The 18,278-nt window shown below is 35.9% G+C and overlaps 1 protein-coding gene across 3 annotated transcripts in view; it reads left to right on the top strand.

The window, feature by feature from the left end:
• Positions 1-18,278, top strand: part of rapgef2a (Rap guanine nucleotide exchange factor 2a) — a 74,878-nt gene that overhangs the window by 36,138 nt on the left and 20,462 nt on the right. For 2 of the 3 annotated variants that reach the window (XM_056460295.1, XM_056460307.1), the window contains exons 4-14: positions 5,566-5,649; positions 5,742-5,817; positions 5,901-6,068; positions 7,742-7,759; positions 13,121-13,243; positions 15,490-15,667; positions 15,786-15,922; positions 16,010-16,168; positions 16,387-16,539; positions 17,852-18,016; positions 18,095-18,202. In XM_056460295.1, coding sequence (XP_056316270.1) covers positions 5,566-5,649; positions 5,742-5,817; positions 5,901-6,068; positions 7,742-7,759; positions 13,121-13,243; positions 15,490-15,667; positions 15,786-15,922; positions 16,010-16,168; positions 16,387-16,539; positions 17,852-18,016; positions 18,095-18,202 — 1,369 coding nt within the window. The remainder of the gene's footprint in view (positions 1-5,565; positions 5,650-5,741; positions 5,818-5,900; positions 6,069-7,741; positions 7,760-13,120; positions 13,244-15,489; positions 15,668-15,785; positions 15,923-16,009; positions 16,169-16,386; positions 16,540-17,851; positions 18,017-18,094; positions 18,203-18,278) is intronic. The other variant, XM_056460301.1, reaches the window with a different exon arrangement.

Here is an 18,278-nt window from a genome sequence, read left to right on the forward strand (position 1 = left end):
TAAGGATTATTTATTTGGGGGACACATTTTTCAGTTGCCTTATTTGTATGCATATCAAAAAGCAGAACTGCATCTCTTGTGACGTTCAGGAATGACATAAATATGCTGTGTTTTCTATTTAAAGGGCAGAATTTGAGAAAAAACCTATAGTAGTTTGCACTAATGGATATTACTGAGCATTGTTTAACATTTGTAACCAAGACTTGACATTAACTTTTTTGATCTGTGGCTAGTAGTTTTCCATCATTACTAGCCTCTCGCCATTTTCACTAGCCACAATTTTGGTTGTTGGGAAAATATATTTTATATGCATAAATTTGACTTTGGCATGCTAAAATTACTTGATTAACTTTTGTTATTTCCACATGCCTCCTCATTCATTTAACTTTTTTTGTGAATGATCTTGCTCAATGAGCATGAGCAAATGGGTTGTGCTTTTTTATAGTGTTGCATTGTAGTTAGTTTTTTTTAAGGACTTTTTAGGGCTCAACACTATAAGGATTTACCAATTTTTTTAATTATACTAATTATATCCTTGCCACAAATTTTAAATAATGTGTCAAAACAAGCAAAATATAGCTGTATACATACTTATTATTCAACAAAAATGGTCTTAAAAAACAATTGACATTTAAAAATATATATTTTCATGTAACTATGCACAGTAATCTGTCCTGGCTAAAGGTCCCAGATCACCAGTCAACTATGCATACAACATATTAAAGCAATGTTATTGTAAAGTATGATTATTAAACCATATTAGCAAAAATAACTGTAAGCAAAAGAAAGCATGTAAAAAACATTCCGTGTGATGATGATGAAAGTACAAGGTTAATGTTAGGCCCATTAATAATCTATTCAAAGAATGGTTAAAGCGAAAGCTGCAACCGTTGCTGCTTACAAAAAAATCTCAAGCCCTTGAAGGACTGTGGGTGCGCGAGCATCGCACTAGTTTCGTTTCTAGTCACAGTTGCTTCGCACAAGGAAATGGCACAGGAATTTTTAAACACTCGCGCGCATCACATTAGCTGTGCAAGCGACACTAAAGCCCTTATCAGAGAGGAAAGCCTGTCACACCGTGCGCGTGATCATCCTCTCATTCAGTGTTTACCTGCTTTCCTTTGCTTGCGCGAACAGTTTATTTTTGTCAGTGGTACTGCTTCTCGATTCTAAGATCACATTTGTGCGCATATATACAAATGATCATAAACTAAAATTGTAATTTTTAGTGACGAGGCAGAACTGGCAATTTAAAAATGATTTTAGAATAATATAAACAGCTACAGCTGAAATCTACCTGCATTTGGCAGTTAATGTTAAGCCCCGTTTGTAACATAAAACAGTTGTCATATATTAAAGGATTCACTTAAATTTTAACACAGACTCTTTTTCTCCACTTCTATGTCTTATAAACCCTGGCTGCTTTAATGTGATTGGCCATCTCAGTCACTTAAATATTTTTGAATATATTGAGTGCGGCAGATCAGTGCAAATATTTTAATTTTCAAAGAAAGTTAAAATAACCTGTTACCATGCCAGAAAGGGACCGCTTACATTCAATTGTTAGGACTAGATCAGTAACCAGAAATTGATATACGGCTGCAGTTACACAAGTTGATTTTCATTTTAAAACAGTGATTTAGAATGAAAACACTTCTCATCCAGGTTGACATTTTTATCGTTTCAGGAAAGCAATCGTCATCCACACTATACACCCTAAAACACATGATACGTGACCATTCATGCTTGCTTATATATTTTGCTACCATTCGTACTTGCTGCCTACTGGTTGTGGAATAGTCATATGAGAGTGGCTTGACTAATCAGGGATTGATACGCAATAGTCCAGACTAGACTAGTCAAAGAAATAAAGTCTTCTTTGATTTCATTTGTGAAATGGGATTGCTAAATAGATTACAGAACTCTGTTCCACACTTCTGAGCAGAAGGTTGTGGTAATGCACCTATTTATTGGTTGGCGTTGGCGTAAAAAATTAGATCGATTGTGGACAGACAGGCCTTTGTTTTTGTTTTAGCCCTTCTATTCTGAAACCGAACACTAACATTTCCAAACTATGCAGCATTTTCAAAATGCTGTTTTCATCAGCCTTATCCCATGAGGAAATGTTACTGTTTTACACGTTGACAAGTAGCTAATTCATATGAATTACTATTATTTATTTCATATGAAAACATTCATTTTTTTAAACTAGGTGAGGCAAAACCCACCATAAATGAATGAGAATGTACAATTGAATCTGAATTATCAACTAAATCAAAATGTTATGAATTGGCGTAAGATTGTGTTGTTGGTTTGCAGTTTGACACTTCAGTGTCATGTCATGCCTATGGCCAGACAGAACCTGCAGATATTTTTGCTATTTATGCACAGAATTTTGTAAAAAAAAAAATCTGTGGATTAATGCTGAATGATTTTGTGAGTATCGTAACTAAAAACTTAATATATGGAATTTTATTTACTTTTATTTAATGTTTATAATGCAAATCCAATTAAATCCACTTAATTGGTAAATAAAGCAAGTCTCTCGTTGAATACATCTACTAAAAGACAGAAAAATTACTTTACAAATTGTATTGCAACTAAATATGACTTAAATCATTTAAAAACTTAATAAATATAAATTTACACGCATTTACACAAGCAAATTGACTCTGAAAATAGATAAATAGATGGGCTAAAAATCTGCAGATTTCTGTGCGCACAGATTCTGTGTGGGCCTAGTCATGCCATATTATACAGTGCTTGATACAGTCCATTTCCTTTCTCTTAAAGCAAGCCGTTTTACAGTATTAAACATGAAATAAAATGCCTGACCTCAATTTACTGAACAAAAGAAATTTCTTTACAATCAAAAAAAGGTTGATCTCCAAAGAGAGTTAGTTTTGGCCTGTTTTGGTTTAAATGACATTGGCTCTTTCATTGATTTTGTCCAAAATGGATCTGGACTGTTACGTTTTTTAATTCATAATTTAGTGAACCTAGCATTACATATGCCAGGTCAAAAATTTCCAAAGGAAAAAATGTAGTCATGCTAACCCAACAAAACCTGGAACATTCTCCATCCGCATTGACTTTCCCTCCATTTTTCCCCCTCACGTTTTTCTAACTGTAACCTCCCATTATCTGTCGTAAATCTCCACTGTGGTGCAATGCCTACATTAACCAGGCCGTCTAAGCTTGGGCTTTCCAAAACACACAACATCAGCCATGTGCTTCTTTTCACTTGGGATTTGTGTTGTGCAAAAATGCGTAGGCTCATACGGTTTCCCTCAGCATAGTTTGAAAGCCACCAGTCTCAACCTCGGATGCCATTGCACAAGGACCACCAACAATCTGTTCACCAAATCATGCTGCACATGAGCGTAACAGAAATTTCTCCGGCTTGCTTCAGGATGGCAAACAAAGTCATGTTTAGGCAATAGACTGTTAAATTAGGTGCTTTTGGGGTAGAACTTAGGGTAGTCACTAGAGTGCACCCAAATGTAATAAATATAACTGACTAGACCTCTGTAATGTAACTGAAAAATAATGTCAATTATTAAATTTATAAAAAAAGATTAATTGATTTAAATGAACCGCCAACTTATCCAGCATATGTTTTCCGCAGCAGATGCCCTTCCAGCTGCAACTCATCACTGGGAAACACTCATACACTCTGATTCACACACATACACTATATGGACAATTTAGTTTACCCAATTCACCTATACCACATGTCTTTGGACTTGTGGGGGAAACCGGAGCACCTGGAGGCGGTAACATGGGAGGACATGCAAACTCCACACAGAAATGCCAACTGACCCAGCCAAAGCTCGAACCAGTGGCCTTTTTGTTGTGAGGCGATCGTGCTACCCAATACGGCACCGTGATGCCAATTCAGACATGTCATTACCATAATAATTAATATTTTCAAAATATATGTAAAAATACAATTAAAAAAACATTTTTGCAAATGTAATAACGTTTATGATTTTCCTGTATTCCTAATCAAATGTAGCACTGCTAAAAATACGTTCTTCATAGTTTTTGTCTTGTTTCTAGTCCAGATTTCTACAAATTTTTGTAATCAACAAACATCAACAAGCGGTTTTAGCTCTAGGGGTTAAAGAGGTAACATTTTGATGTGATTCAGTTTGTTGAGAGTTTGTGGCAAAAAAGCAAAACGACCAACATATAAATAATATAACCTAATAAGACCAAATATCGCAAAAATAATATATACAAGTTGAAGTATCTCACAAAAGAAAAATAAATCAGTTATTGTATGTTGTTAAGAAAAAGAGGATTTCAAGCGGCGCCAAATCAACAATATAACAAAAACCCCTAACTGGCTGAAAATGACCCTCTAAGCTGCTTAATAGAAAATAAACAAACAAAACATCTTCATTGTTTACACGCCATATCTAAAATACGTTTAAAACTTACAGCGAGTGGTGCTCCCTTCTAAACTTGTTTGTTTTGACAGTGGAGTTTTCTGCGTATTGCGAGATGCATGTCACAAGACGTCTAAACTTCTTTATTCCCAGGGGAATTCAGAAACAAGTACATAAAAAACGATAACAGCGTACCACACCTGAAATAAGAACTAAATCAAATTCTAAAGTCAAATCAACATAATACACGAAACAAACCAAAAACACACAAACAGAGCAGAAAGTCAAGCAAGGCAAAAGCAAGAGAATGAGCTTTCATGCTTGTGTCCCTTTAAACTTAGGGCTTCTTTCCTGATTGACAGCGTAAGTGATGACGTCACAAAGTAATGATGATTGAATGGGAAACTGGAATGGGCGATCCTAGGAGTATTGATAGAGATATCGAGCACGCACAAGCAAAACAACACAGACACATACATACGGCCATAGTCTTGTTTTGAGAAATAATAATAATGTAAAAATAAGTTAGTTTTTCCTTTAAACAAGCTAAATAATCTGCCAATGGAGTAAGTCTAATAATCTAGTTTTCACTTTAAAATAAAATCAGTTTACTTGCCCCCATTGGCAGATTAAGTAGTTTAACAATTCGCTTAATTTTCACATTTATTCCTGAAAACAAGACAATATTTTTTGCTTGTCTAGAAAATGCTTCTTGATTTAAATTGTTGAAAAAAGTAAGAAAACATTTGTTGCAACATGAGACTGAAAAACTCATTAACTCAAGCTTAATACATAAACAGAAACAGTTTTTTGGTAAAACACTTCATATTGCTTTGTTCATAAAAGTGGTCATTTTTAATGCTTGTCAGACAGACAGACAGACAGACAGACAGACAGACAGACAGACAGACAGACAGACTCTTCATGTCTGACTTTGCGAGACCAGCAAACCACAGATGCCCTCATGCTCTGGGAAATACTGAATTGACCAAGACTCATTCCCCCACATTTATGATTCATCACATGCGTTTCCTTTGCTCATTATGGATCGTTAATTGTTAGGTCACTGCTCCACCCAGAATATTGTAAGAGTGGACTAAAATAGAAATGGTGTGCTTTTCAGGGTGTGTAGTGTAATATTTATATTTGTGTGTGTGTGTGTTTGTTCTAGTCCTGATGACATCGGGACCTGCTGGTATATCCTCCTATCTGGCTCGGTCTTCATAAAGGAGTCTATGTTTCTGCCCCGTAGCAGGTATCAGTGTTTTGTGTTCGATTTGCCTCATTCTCTCTTTCTGTGTCTTGTCCTGTTCTATGTTTTGTGTCACGAATGCTGTTTCATTTCAGTTTTGGTAAGCGTTCTGCTGGTAGTTTGCGTCGTGGTTGTGAGTGTATCGTCCTTGAGGCTTCAGAAATGATTGTGGTGAGTTACAAAGGCCGGTGTATGTGCAGTAAGCCATGTGTCCGTTAGATCGGGATACACTTTTCCTCTCTTGTCTCTCTCAGGTGGACTACATGGACGACAATGACGAGTATTTCCAAAGACAAGCATCTCATCGACAATCCAGGAGAAGGTTTCGAAAGATAAACCAGCGTGGAGAGCGGCAGACCATAATTGATACCGTTGATAATTATCCAGTCAGCAAGCCCCCTCTGCCACCTGGATACCACTCGGTACGTTCTCTCTCTCATACACACACACACACACACACACACCCACACACACACAAATATGATACACATTATTACCTTTTCTGGGAAAGTTCCGTACACACACACACACACACACACACACACACACACATTCACAAGTCACATTCAAAATAAAGTTTCTGTTGGTCAATATAGTGGTTTCATGTGACCAGCTTGAATCCATTGCAAAATCTTCATGGGGATTTTTTGTTACCCTCTCGTGAAAATCAATCACATGGATTTCTGTTGAAATTACTAATGTGACTTCACCTTAATAAAAAAATTATATTGTTAATATTATTATTAAGGTTATTATTGATAATATTAATATCTAAATGAACTTTTTTCCACTTCATTTCACTTTTATGATTGTTTAAATCTTAACCCAGTGGTTCTCAATCAGGGGAGGCCCTATATTTTAATTAAAATAAAATGATTTGTGTTTTAATGTCATTTCATAATTTTTCTGATCTTAATTGAAATGTGCAGTATTTATTTATTATTGTAAAAAATAACTAAATAAACTAAAGTCAGATGTTAACTAAAATCACATTTCTTTTAATAAATGTAGTTTTCATTGAAGATCATACAGCTTTGGCGTATGGATAATTTTGAAATTAGGGATGCACAAATCCGATACTTGGATCAGATATTGGCTCGATACCTCGTACTTTTGCTGGATTGGGTATCTGCCTGCTGTGACCAATCCAAATCCTATTCTGTGCATGCGCTATATTCTGTGGAATTTATAAACCAAAAAAAGCCATGAAGGTAGCCTATTAAAAGGCACTAGAAAGTTGTCATGTAGGCCTACTATATCCCAAATGTTCTGAAGCGATTCGAAGTATCAAATTTTTTCTCAGTGCTGACGTGCTTTCATTTTCTCTGTTTCACCCAAGACGAGTTTAGGCAAGGCTGTGTTTAATAAGTAAAACTGGCCTTAGACAGTTTAGTTTAGTCTAACTGAGTCAAACTTGCAGGAAAATATGAGGCTTTGCTGCATGGTTGGCTATTTTACCAGCAATTAGGGTCAATAGTGGTAACCTATTACAGATTTCAAGGAAAATGTCTTAATATTAAAAAGGAAACATAAGCTGGATTACGATAGATCCTATCAATGTCATAACGAATGCTCAAATAATGTAGCCTAGTTATAGCAAGCATCAGCAGGCCTAAAGGTCTGTTATTTCACTAAAGAAGATATAATATTTGAGTTTATGACTAGCAAAGCTATAGGAACAGTATTATGTTTAAAAAAAAAAAAGGCACAGTCTTTGATCGGATCAGTATCGGTCGATACTCAGAATCTTGGTATCAGGAATGGATTGGTTCTAAATAAATGGTATTGTTGTTAATTAAACTAAGTTGATACATTTTTAATATCCATGAAACAAATTTAAAACTAGCAATTAGACAAACATTTAATAATAATTAAAACTAAAATATTTAGTTTATATAGAGTCTTTGAATATTATGTTGGAAAATAGAGCATTTAAGACAGAAGGTTTGAGAACCACAGTTTAAGAACTCAAAACAGAGCTTATCTGACACTTGTCTTGTTCTTTAACATTTACTGTCACTGTATTAATTGTTTTTTTTTTTGTATTAAGATGTGGATTGTGTATTAATGTGTTTCTTATTCTGTCTTGCTGCAGGAATGCCCCAAATCCCAGGTAACTTCCCTACTCATTCTATTAATTAACAACCCTCAACTTACTAAGCTGTGGTCCAGTTTTACTCTTTCAACATTGTTTTAGCATAGACTCTTTGGCATAAATTCTCACACCCTAGAACAACATAATTATCTTTATGATGGTATGACCAAGTACACACTGCAGCTTTCACATATATGGATGTTTTGACAAATCCACTGATATCTATGCACACTGTATGCATGCAGGCTGTTTATAACGTAGCGCAGACAACTGTGAGTGTGTGATTTGAGCATTCAAAACAAAGTTTCACTAGCTATTGGGCAGCCACAAAAAGTGTCCATTTGTGTTGATAGTCAGTGAAGCATACTTTAAAAGGCTTATGTGCTCAACTGTGCACTAAAGAGGATGTACCATAGAAAAAGAAGCGTTCCCAGGCTTTAAATCTTTTAAGAAAAATTAATAGTGCAATTTTAATGTTTTTTTACACGGTGTACTGTAAGTGTATGCATTGCTCTTAGCGTAGCTGAATTCAAGCAGAACTCAGTTGTAATAAATAACTGTAGTCTTCCAGCACCTCACATGAAAAGCACCATTTATTGACCTGCAAAAACTGATTATAGATGGACTAAAACAATCTTTTGAAAACAGGAGACTATCTGACTGGTCTGAACTATTGGGTATCGTTCTCTGATTTGTCAAACCTCTTTCATATGAACGTTACGTTAGTGATAGACTGCAAATATGGATGTTGGCAAAATATGTGCATGCCTAATGAGCATGAATGCTCAAATAGCATGTGCTTTAGACTGTATACTGTAGATGGAGATTGTTTTTCTGAAACGCAATAAAAACACCAGACTGGCTGGTTTTAAAATGTAAAAAAAAAAAGAAGCTTACTAGTGTAAACGGCATCTTAGAACACAGGAAGGCAGATCAGTTTGATTTAAATTTTTATTTGTATAGCACAATTAAAAATAACTGTCCCAACCTAAAGGTCCCAACCTTGTTTTAAGGAAAAACTCACTTAATTTTGACATATTATTTCTGAAAATAAGATGATATTTCTTGCTTGTCTAGAAAGTGCTTATTGATTTAAGACTTTTTTTAGATATGAACTAGAAACCAGACAAAAACTCTTAAAAAAAAAAAAAAGAAAAAAAAAAAAGCTTCTTTTTTTGCAGTGTTGGACTGGGCTAATATGACATAATAAAAGAATCAACTGAAAAATAATCTTGACATAATAAAAAAATGAATTGAACTCCTTACTAAGCTTCAACTGGCAAAAAAAAAAAACTTGCTTTTACTACATCACTGATCTGTTTATCAAATGTAAAATTATTATAGAACAAATCACACCAAGGTTCTCGATAAATGGACGACTATATAAAACCAAGTTACCAAGAGCATCAACAAATCCCACTAAAATTTCCAAGATGACCAAAAACAACAGTTTTTGTTTTATTCTCATTGAAATCTAAAAAGTTCTGCTCCTACCATCTCTTAAGATCGACTTAAGATCTCTCACACAAAACAAAGAGCAAAGCCTGGACTGACTCTGTCATTAGTTTTGATGCAAAGAAAGATTTGAGCATTATCCACATAACAATGAAAAGAGATTTTGTTTTCCAGTCCCCAGTTAGTAGTTAAGCTGCATTTTGGTGTGATTTTAACCACTGAAGTGATGATTGATCTAATCTAACATATAAACAATTACAATAGTCTAATCTTGACATAATAAAAGAATGAATTGAAGTTTCAATCTTCTTACGAAGCCTCAACTGGCAAAAAAAAGAAAAAAAAACCCAAAAAACTTTCATTACATCACTGATCTGTTTATCAAATGTAAAATTATTTTAGAAAAAAAATCACACCAAGGTTCTCAATAAATGGTTGACCATATAAAACCAAGTTACCAAGAGCATCAACAAATCCCACTAAAATTCCCAGGATGACCAAAAACAACAATTTATTTTATTTATTTGTTGTTGTTTTTTTATAAATTTTATTTCATTTTATTTTATCAATTCATTTTATGCTCATTAAAACAAAAAATGTTGTGCTCCAACATTCCTTAAGATCTCTCAAACAACTGAGCAAAGTCTCATTAAAGTCTCATTAGTTTTGATGCGTAGAAAGATTTTAATATTATCCACATAATGAAAAGAGATTTTGTATTCTCCAAAAAAATTGAAATAAAATAGATCACTAAGTTTTGGAACAGAGCCAAAGTCTTCTTATTAATGTAATCTGGTAAAAGCTTCCCTATCTTCTTTTCCATCACTCTCTGTTTTCCCCTTGTGGCACTTTGAGCATTTATTCCTGCTGCATTAGTTTTTTATTATCCTCTCACTTGGGCTGGGCCTGATTATGATTGACAGCAGAGGGGCGGGCTCATTTTAGATATATGTGACATCCTGATTGTTCAGTGAGCTGTCAGTCACCACTGGGCTGACCCTGGTGACTGGTTTAGTAGGGCAGTGGGTGTCAACCATCCCCCCACCCTCTTTCGCTTAAACAATACCAGCCTCTTGATAATCCCATGATCTCGCGTTGGTGTGCGTGTGTGTATGTGTGTGTGTATGGGATGCAGGGGCAGGGTCAGATGAAAAGTGTGTCTACAGAAGCATCCCGCTCTGCCAGGGAGCTGTCTGTTACTGTGGTGATGGGCAGATTTCAGTAGAGAGTGATGCGTTCTCTCTATTAGAGTGTATTGTGGAGAGAGATATTTGAATCTCAGGTTGATATAGTTAGGATAGTTAGTTTTACAAAAAGAGGATGATTATGTTTTTAAGGTTAGTTTAAATGCACACAGGATGGTTGGGCATTCAGTATTGCAGGCTATGAGACAGCTAGTTCTGTCTCATGGCTATGGAGTCAGGGGACAGGAGAGCAGGACTGTGAGTATTGCACACGCACACAGACACAAAACACTGTGTAGATGCGTTTTTCTTTTGCGCACATGGGTTATATTCATGCATGCATATTTTTTTTGTGAAATATCATGAATCAGCTGAATTTGATGGACAAATATTTGTAGAAATCGTTATTTTGAATGAGCAAGTTCCTAAATATACTCTGAACTGAATGTTTGGAAGTTTTGAATTTAATTTCAGGAGTTGGTCTATTTTAGTGTTGGACTTGTTGGTCATTTTAATTAAATTCACAGTGTTTCATTTGATTTCTCACTTGTATTTTTTCTAAATGATTATTCTATGTAATTTGATTGCTGATTTTATTATGTTGTGCAGTTTAAATGTTATGAAGTCGGTTTGTTTTTATTTTTTATTATTTTATTTATTTTATTAATCTGCATTTTTGGCTTCTTATTTCATTGTTCAAAATTATTTACGTTTTACTTTACTTTAAATATATTTCCTGCTGGACTGGAGTTGGTTACCATTGATTTTTTAATTTTATTTTTTTATGTATGATTTTTTATGTATGATCGTCTTTGCAGGGATTTAACCATAACGTTATTGAGTTTTTGAGTCGCGTGCAAGTATTCTGCATGTGATTTTGTTGTAGGGTTACTGTATGTAGGCCATCTGATCTAGGGCATAAGTACATGAACCCATCAATTTGTAATGTAGTAAGCCTCAGGGTATGTTATACAGTAGTATGTTGGGGTGGGTGTGGGTGTGCTAGCAGGTATAATCATTATTTTGGTTCATTAACTGATTAAAGCCATCCATTAGTGATTAAAAGCATACATTAGTGCTTCGCAGATGCTCTAGATTTACGTTTTCGTTAGATTGTTTATTTATTTATTTATTTTTTGCTGTGTGGGCTTGGATGTTACACACAGCACCAAAACATACAGTTAAAGTCAGAATTATTACCCCTCCTGAATTATTAGCCCCCCTGTATATTTTCCCCCCAATTTCTGTTTAACGGAAAGATTTTTCTTTGCCAACACATTTCTAAACATAATAGTTTAACAACTCATTTCTAATAACTGATTTATTTTATCTTTGCTATGATGACAGTACATAATATTTGACACAATATTCACTAGCATTCAGCCTAAAGGGCAATTGTTTTGCTATGGTTTGTTCTGTAGACATTCAAAAAATATATTGCTTAGGGCAGTGTTTCCCAACCCTGTTCCTGAAGGCACACCAACAGTCCACATTTTCAACCTCTCCCTTATCAAACACACCTGAATCAACTCATCAGAACATTAGAAGAGACTCAAAAACCTGAAATGAATAGGTCAGATAAGGGAGACATCCAAAATATGTACTGTTGGTGTGCCTCCAGGAACAGGGTTGGGAAACACGGGCTTAGGGGGGCTAATAACATTGACCTTAAAATTGTTTGAAAAAATTCAAACTTCTTTTATTGTAGCCAAAATAAAACAAATAAGAGTTTCTCCAGAAGAAAAATATTGTAGGAATTACTGCGAAAAATTCCTTGCTCTTTTAAACATCATTTGTGAAATATTTGAAAAAGAAAAAACAATTCACAGGTGTGCTAATAATTTTGATTTATAAAAGATTTATTTTATCTTTGCCATGATGAAAGTACATAATATTTGATAATATTATTGAATATTTGGGTTGTTTGCAATGGTTTGTTTTGTAGACATTCAAAATATATTGCTTAGGGGGGCTAATAATATAGACCTTAAAATCGTTATAAAAAATTCAAACTTCTTTCATTCTAGCCAAAATAAATCAAATAAGAGTTTCTCCAGAAGAAAAAATGTTATAGGAATTACTGTGAAAATTCCTTGCTCTGTTAAACATTATTTGGAAAATATTTGAAAAAGAAAAAACAAATCACAGGAGAGCTAAGAATTTTGACAACATGTATAGTTTAATAACACAATTAAAAGACATAGAAATTATAAGAAGGGATACAAATCTTTTTTTCCCTAAAATATTTCAAATTAAAATTGGAGTGCAGTGCAGTTATCATAAACTGCTGGTGTATACATGGATGGTATGTGCCAGAATTCTAGGAATAATACTGTTTGTTTTTGTTTATTTTTATCAACAAATCCTAGTAGATGGATTATTAGAATCTTCTATTATTAAATTCCACCATTAAGCTGAACTCATGTGCGTGTGGGAGTTCATCATTCATTTCACTGAAGTGTAATTGTGCTGACACTCACACAGGGGTTTAAAATTAATCCTTAGATTCCTGATCAACTTGGATGTGTGGAAAACGACTATTTGCACAAATGATTACAAGGTTATTTAGGGAACATTTTAAGTGTTTTACTGTAGTTTTAGATAATGCGTCTTTCATACATGCAGTTTTAAACTTCGTGTCATGCTGCAGGAACTGAAGCTGAAAGGTTTTATTCAATTATTCTTGTCTATATACATTTTTCCGCTTGTTTTTTTCTAATAGTCTGCATTTCTCCTACAGCTCCCAACAGACTTCTCAAAGCTTCACCCCTCTGACAGTTGCCACTCTCATATGACTTCCAGCCAATCACGTTCCAGCATCGCCAGTGATTCCGGAAGCAGCAGCCTATCGGATATTTACCAGGTGACAAGAGACTATCCCACTAGAAAGCAATCTTCTTACTCTGCGACAGAAGCACATCCTCACAGAGATTTATTGTGAACATCTGGGGCAAACACACACACACAAACACACACTCGCACACATTAAAATCCTGTCCAGTGGAGGACTCCCCAACCTCCCCCTGTCCTACTCTGTGGTCCATCTGTCACTTCTCCATAACCTATTCATGTCGGTCCTCAATCGCATACACCTTTTGATCCACAGATCAGCCATACACATGAACACGCTTATATCCACAGCGTGCACAAACACAGTCCGCTCAAAATGCCAACACACACCACAAATACACACACTTCTGTCAGTATGCATATGCACAAGCAAATCACGTTCATGTAAACAACAAAATCATAAGTCTAAGGCACTGAAAAAGTGAAAAAACTAAAAAGCTTTAGCATTAGCATAGCTGTTATTATCTTTAATAATATTATTATTATCTTATAAATCCCTTATCCAAAGAGCACCAACACATTAACTACCCCTGAGACACTTTTGTTTCGATTTTGGATTTACACATGCATGTAAAATTTAATAATGCAGCTTGCAATGGCCAAAAACTCATTAAAGTGCCATGAAACCCCGCTCTTTCGGTTCAAGTCTACCTTAGAATTTTTTCAAAAAATGCATCATAATGGGCGTGGAGCCAAAGAGCTTAAAATGACCTAGAGGCGATACTAGAACGTTCCATTGCAACAGCAGCGCCCAGCAACAGCCCCGGATTCCACCATTTTGGAAGGAAACCGGTTGGCTGTCCATTGGATCTTATTGCTGTCGTGATGACAAGCAGCTGCTTTGTTTTTTTATTTATTTAATTAAAAAAGAGCATTAAAGGTGAGATACAACATGAAAGTCGACAATACAACACTTACAATCACAATCATCAGCACTTTTAATAGTTTATTTTACAGACTTCTAATATGCTGTTCTTCTATTGAAATTTTCATTCCAAAATGACGCGCCATCTAGTGGCTGTTTCTCCAACCGCACTAGAGCATCGCCTCTTGGTGATTCTATGCTCTTTGGTGGAGCACTGCGACCAGAGGAGGGAAGTGGGTGTGGCCAGCAGAGCAGGGGAGAAAGAGGAGAGCGAACAACTGTTGTCAGTTGGCTCACAAAATGAGACACAAACTGTGAGGAGATGCAGGATCTTATAGTTTATAAAGTTAAAATGCAAAGAAATAAACTAATTTAAGGTCCTGCTACATATGTAATTCGTAATTTCATACACGCATAACCACAGTTTATATCATTATAGAGATAATTGTGTTTATATAAACACTATAAATGAGGAGGAGGAGTTGTCTCCTCCTCAATCCCAAGCTCTGAACATAGACAGTGGACAGCAGTGCAGCAGGTCTCTTTCCTTGTCTATTCCAACCATTAGCCCTGCCGGTAATCTGAAGGATTTTAAACATGTGCGAACACAGCAGCACAGATATAGGCGATGTGTCTAAAGCCTAGTTCAAACTACAGGATTTTAATCCTGATTTGATCCCGAGCTTAACGAGCTCGCCAACAGATCGGGCTGTGATCGGGGAAAAATCTGCGGGTGCTCGGCGCTCTGCAGTCTTAATGTGTGAACTACTGAACAACCCATCAAGAGGCTCGCTGAAGTGTCGCTGACACCTCGCAGACGCAAATCCAATATCTAGCATGCTGAATATTCCAGAGCAGTCGGCCGACTCGACCCCACGTGCGGTCAGATGTAGTGACGAGCAGCAGCCAATGAGAGAGCATATCAGGATGAGCTGAATGGCCGTGTACTCAGGAGCTCAACAGAAACGTCTGTGATTAGCCAGAATGGGCATGGATGCACTCGCTTCATTCTGCGTTTACACGGACACGAGATCAGGCTATATTAACAGTGGAACTAGAATTCTGTAACTATTAGGTTTACCATACTGGTCATTCTGACCGTTCTCATATAAATCGTCATATTGTCACGTCATATTTACATTCAAAACTTCTATTGAGATATTAAAATTAAGCTTTGAATGTCTGTCATCATATTTTATGACACCATTACCCTGAAAAATATGATCTTTTTTGGTAATACAGCCTATAAATATGTAGTTAAGATACTAGAAAACCCAGGTCTGGATCATTTTAACTTTCAAACAGGAGCTATTTTGCACATTTTGGATGGAAACATAGCTACTGTCAGCTCAAAATTAGCAAACATTTAGAGCTCACATGGTTTTTTTTGACAGGCCACTGAGAGTGAGTGTGGAGACATGGATCTGAGTGGGCTTCCTGAAACAGCAGTGGACTCGGATGAGGATGATGAAGATGAAGATGTAGGAAGGGGAACGGACCATCTTATGAGTCGGGATATCGTAAGAGACTGCCTTGAAAAAGACCCTATGGACCGTACAGATGATGACATTGGTACTTTTAGCTCAAGTCCTTCATTGATTTGAAATTCAATATGATGATGCACTTTCGTTTTCACTTTCTATGTGTTATCTGTTTCTCTTTCAATTTCTTACTCTGTTTCTGTTTACAGAGCAATTGCTGGAGTTTGTTCAGCAGCTTCCAGCATTTGCCAGTCTGAGTGTTTCGGTGCGAAGGGAACTCTGTGCTGTTATGGTGTTCGCGGTTGTGGAACGCGCCGGAACTATCGTCCTCAACCACGGTGAAGAGGTGAGGCTGGACTTCTTGCTGAATTTTAGCTCCGAATTTGTGTTCTGAGGATAACAGGCATTATAATTGTGTCTGCGTGTGTTTCAGCTGGACTCGTGGTCAGTCATTCTGAATGGAGCAGTAGAGGTGATATACCTGGACGGCCGCACTGAGAGTGTGTGCATGGGTGGAAGTTTTGGTGTATGCCCATCAATGGAGAAACAGCTGATGACTGGAGTAATGAGAACCAAAGTGGACGACTGTCAGGTGAGTCTACTGAGGATTTAAATGGGCTCCTCTATTTTAATAATGAAATCTAGATATTTTGTTTTGGAAAAGTCTCAGTATTTGTATTTTTGAAGTGCAATTTTATTCAAATTGATCATCCCCTATTGAATACGATAAACTTGAAGGCCCGTTTAAGTTATTTTTTAAATGATGACACATAATAAATCAGCAACTAATATTATTTTGTGTGTGTGTAGTTTGTGTGCATTGCCCAGCAGGACTATTGCTGCATTCTGAATCAGGTTGAGCAGAACACACAGCGAGTGGAGGAGGAAGGGGAAATCGTCATGGTCAAAGAACATCGAGAACTCGACAGGACGGGCACACGCAAGGGACACATTGTTGTCAAGGTACTACTGTCTACTTAAATGAGTGCCCTGAGAAATCTGATTTATTAATTATTTAATATTATCGTTAATGTTGTGTGAATGTAATAACTTAGATGTAATGCATAAAGACTGACTCTGTTCTATGTAAATGGTTTTCTGGAATTCGGATTATGCCAAAATGCATCACAACTTTCATTTTTTACTTCACATTGATCAAAATATCAAAAATAGGGAGCTTTAAATCACCATATTAGACTAATTTCTGAAGGATCGTGTTAAGGTTATTGCACACTGAATCTGAAATTTTTGTCCATAATTTTTGTAAAAAATAAATTTTACCTAAGGTTGTATGAATTATATTGACAACTTCTGTTTGTCATAAAAAAAATGAACCAGGTTTTTTGTTTTTTCACTTTTTGCACCTGAAAAAGTGCTTTGAGCAGTGTTTTGATAGTTCAGAGCCACCGTACAAGCAAAAAGCTAATTACTGAATGACGTCATTTGAGCTACAGATAACTATGACAAACACAGTGCATAAAATAAAGACAGAATGTGGCGTACAGTTGGGAACTCCTATATGCTGAATTCAGTGACTGGCGCACCTCTCCCCTGCTGCTGCTTGGTGTGTGTGTCTCCATACATTTGACGTACTGCCCATAGACATTATAATTGAAAGCATTGTCCAAACCGAACCGAACGTCTGTTGCTTCGATGAGTCGACGGGGCTGCATCAATTATAATGTCATATAATATGCCAGTTTCTGTTCAGGATTTGTTTACATACTTGAATGTGTGAAGTATCACAAGCAATGCATCAAAATTCCACTGATTACTTGAAAGAAACTTCGGGATAATCCAGTGCAGCTCTTTTATAATGAACTGAACTCATGCAGCCTATCCCCCTTTCTGTTTCTACTTAAGAAAAGGAGGAGAAAATTTCACTGCTTAAACTGACTCCGAAATGTTTTGTGTTTTTCGTAATGGATTAATATGCATCGAAGTCAGTGTGCAAGGTTTGTTTATGTGATGAATTTTTCACATATGAATACGAAAAAAAACGCATATGAACATTTCAGCCTTCATTGTGCAAAGACCTTTACAATTCAGCCTTGCCAATACAGGAATAAATATCACTATTAAAACATGTTAAAATAGAAGGCAGTTGTCTAAGTTATATTGTAATTCTTTACCTAATTAATAAACTTGCAGACTTAACATGGTATGTCTGAATACTGTTATACCACAAAATAATTCAATTAGTAGTAATAATAATAATTAAATAATGTCAATTTAGACCAAATTCTGATATACAATTTTTCATAAAAATTTTCAGGGTACTGCTGAGAGGTTAATGCAGCACTTAGTGGAGGACCATTCAATCGTTGACCCCACATATATCGAGGACTTCCTCTTAACCTATCGTACCTTTCTGCCCAGTCCTCTGATTCTAGGACAGAGACTTTTAGACTGGTTTAATGACCCTTGTTTACGGGACAAGGTAGGTTGACCAAATCAGTCTCTTTACTATAGAAATCTTCAGCTTGACTGGACTCACAGTTTTTCATTCTTCACACAGGTAACCCGGGTTGTGCTCTTATGGGTTAACAATCATTTTAGTGATTTTGAAGGAGACCCTGACATGACCAGTTTTTTGGAGGAGTTCCAAAGCAATCTGGAAAGAGAGGTGTGAAGTGCATGCAAGCATTTATTGCTAATTTTATAATTTTTATTAATTAACACAGTTAAAATTTACATTAAAT

Source organism: Danio aesculapii, chromosome 1, assembly GCF_903798145.1.
Source record: "Danio aesculapii chromosome 1, fDanAes4.1, whole genome shotgun sequence".
Classification (NCBI taxonomy): domain Eukaryota; kingdom Metazoa; phylum Chordata; class Actinopteri; order Cypriniformes; family Danionidae; genus Danio; species Danio aesculapii.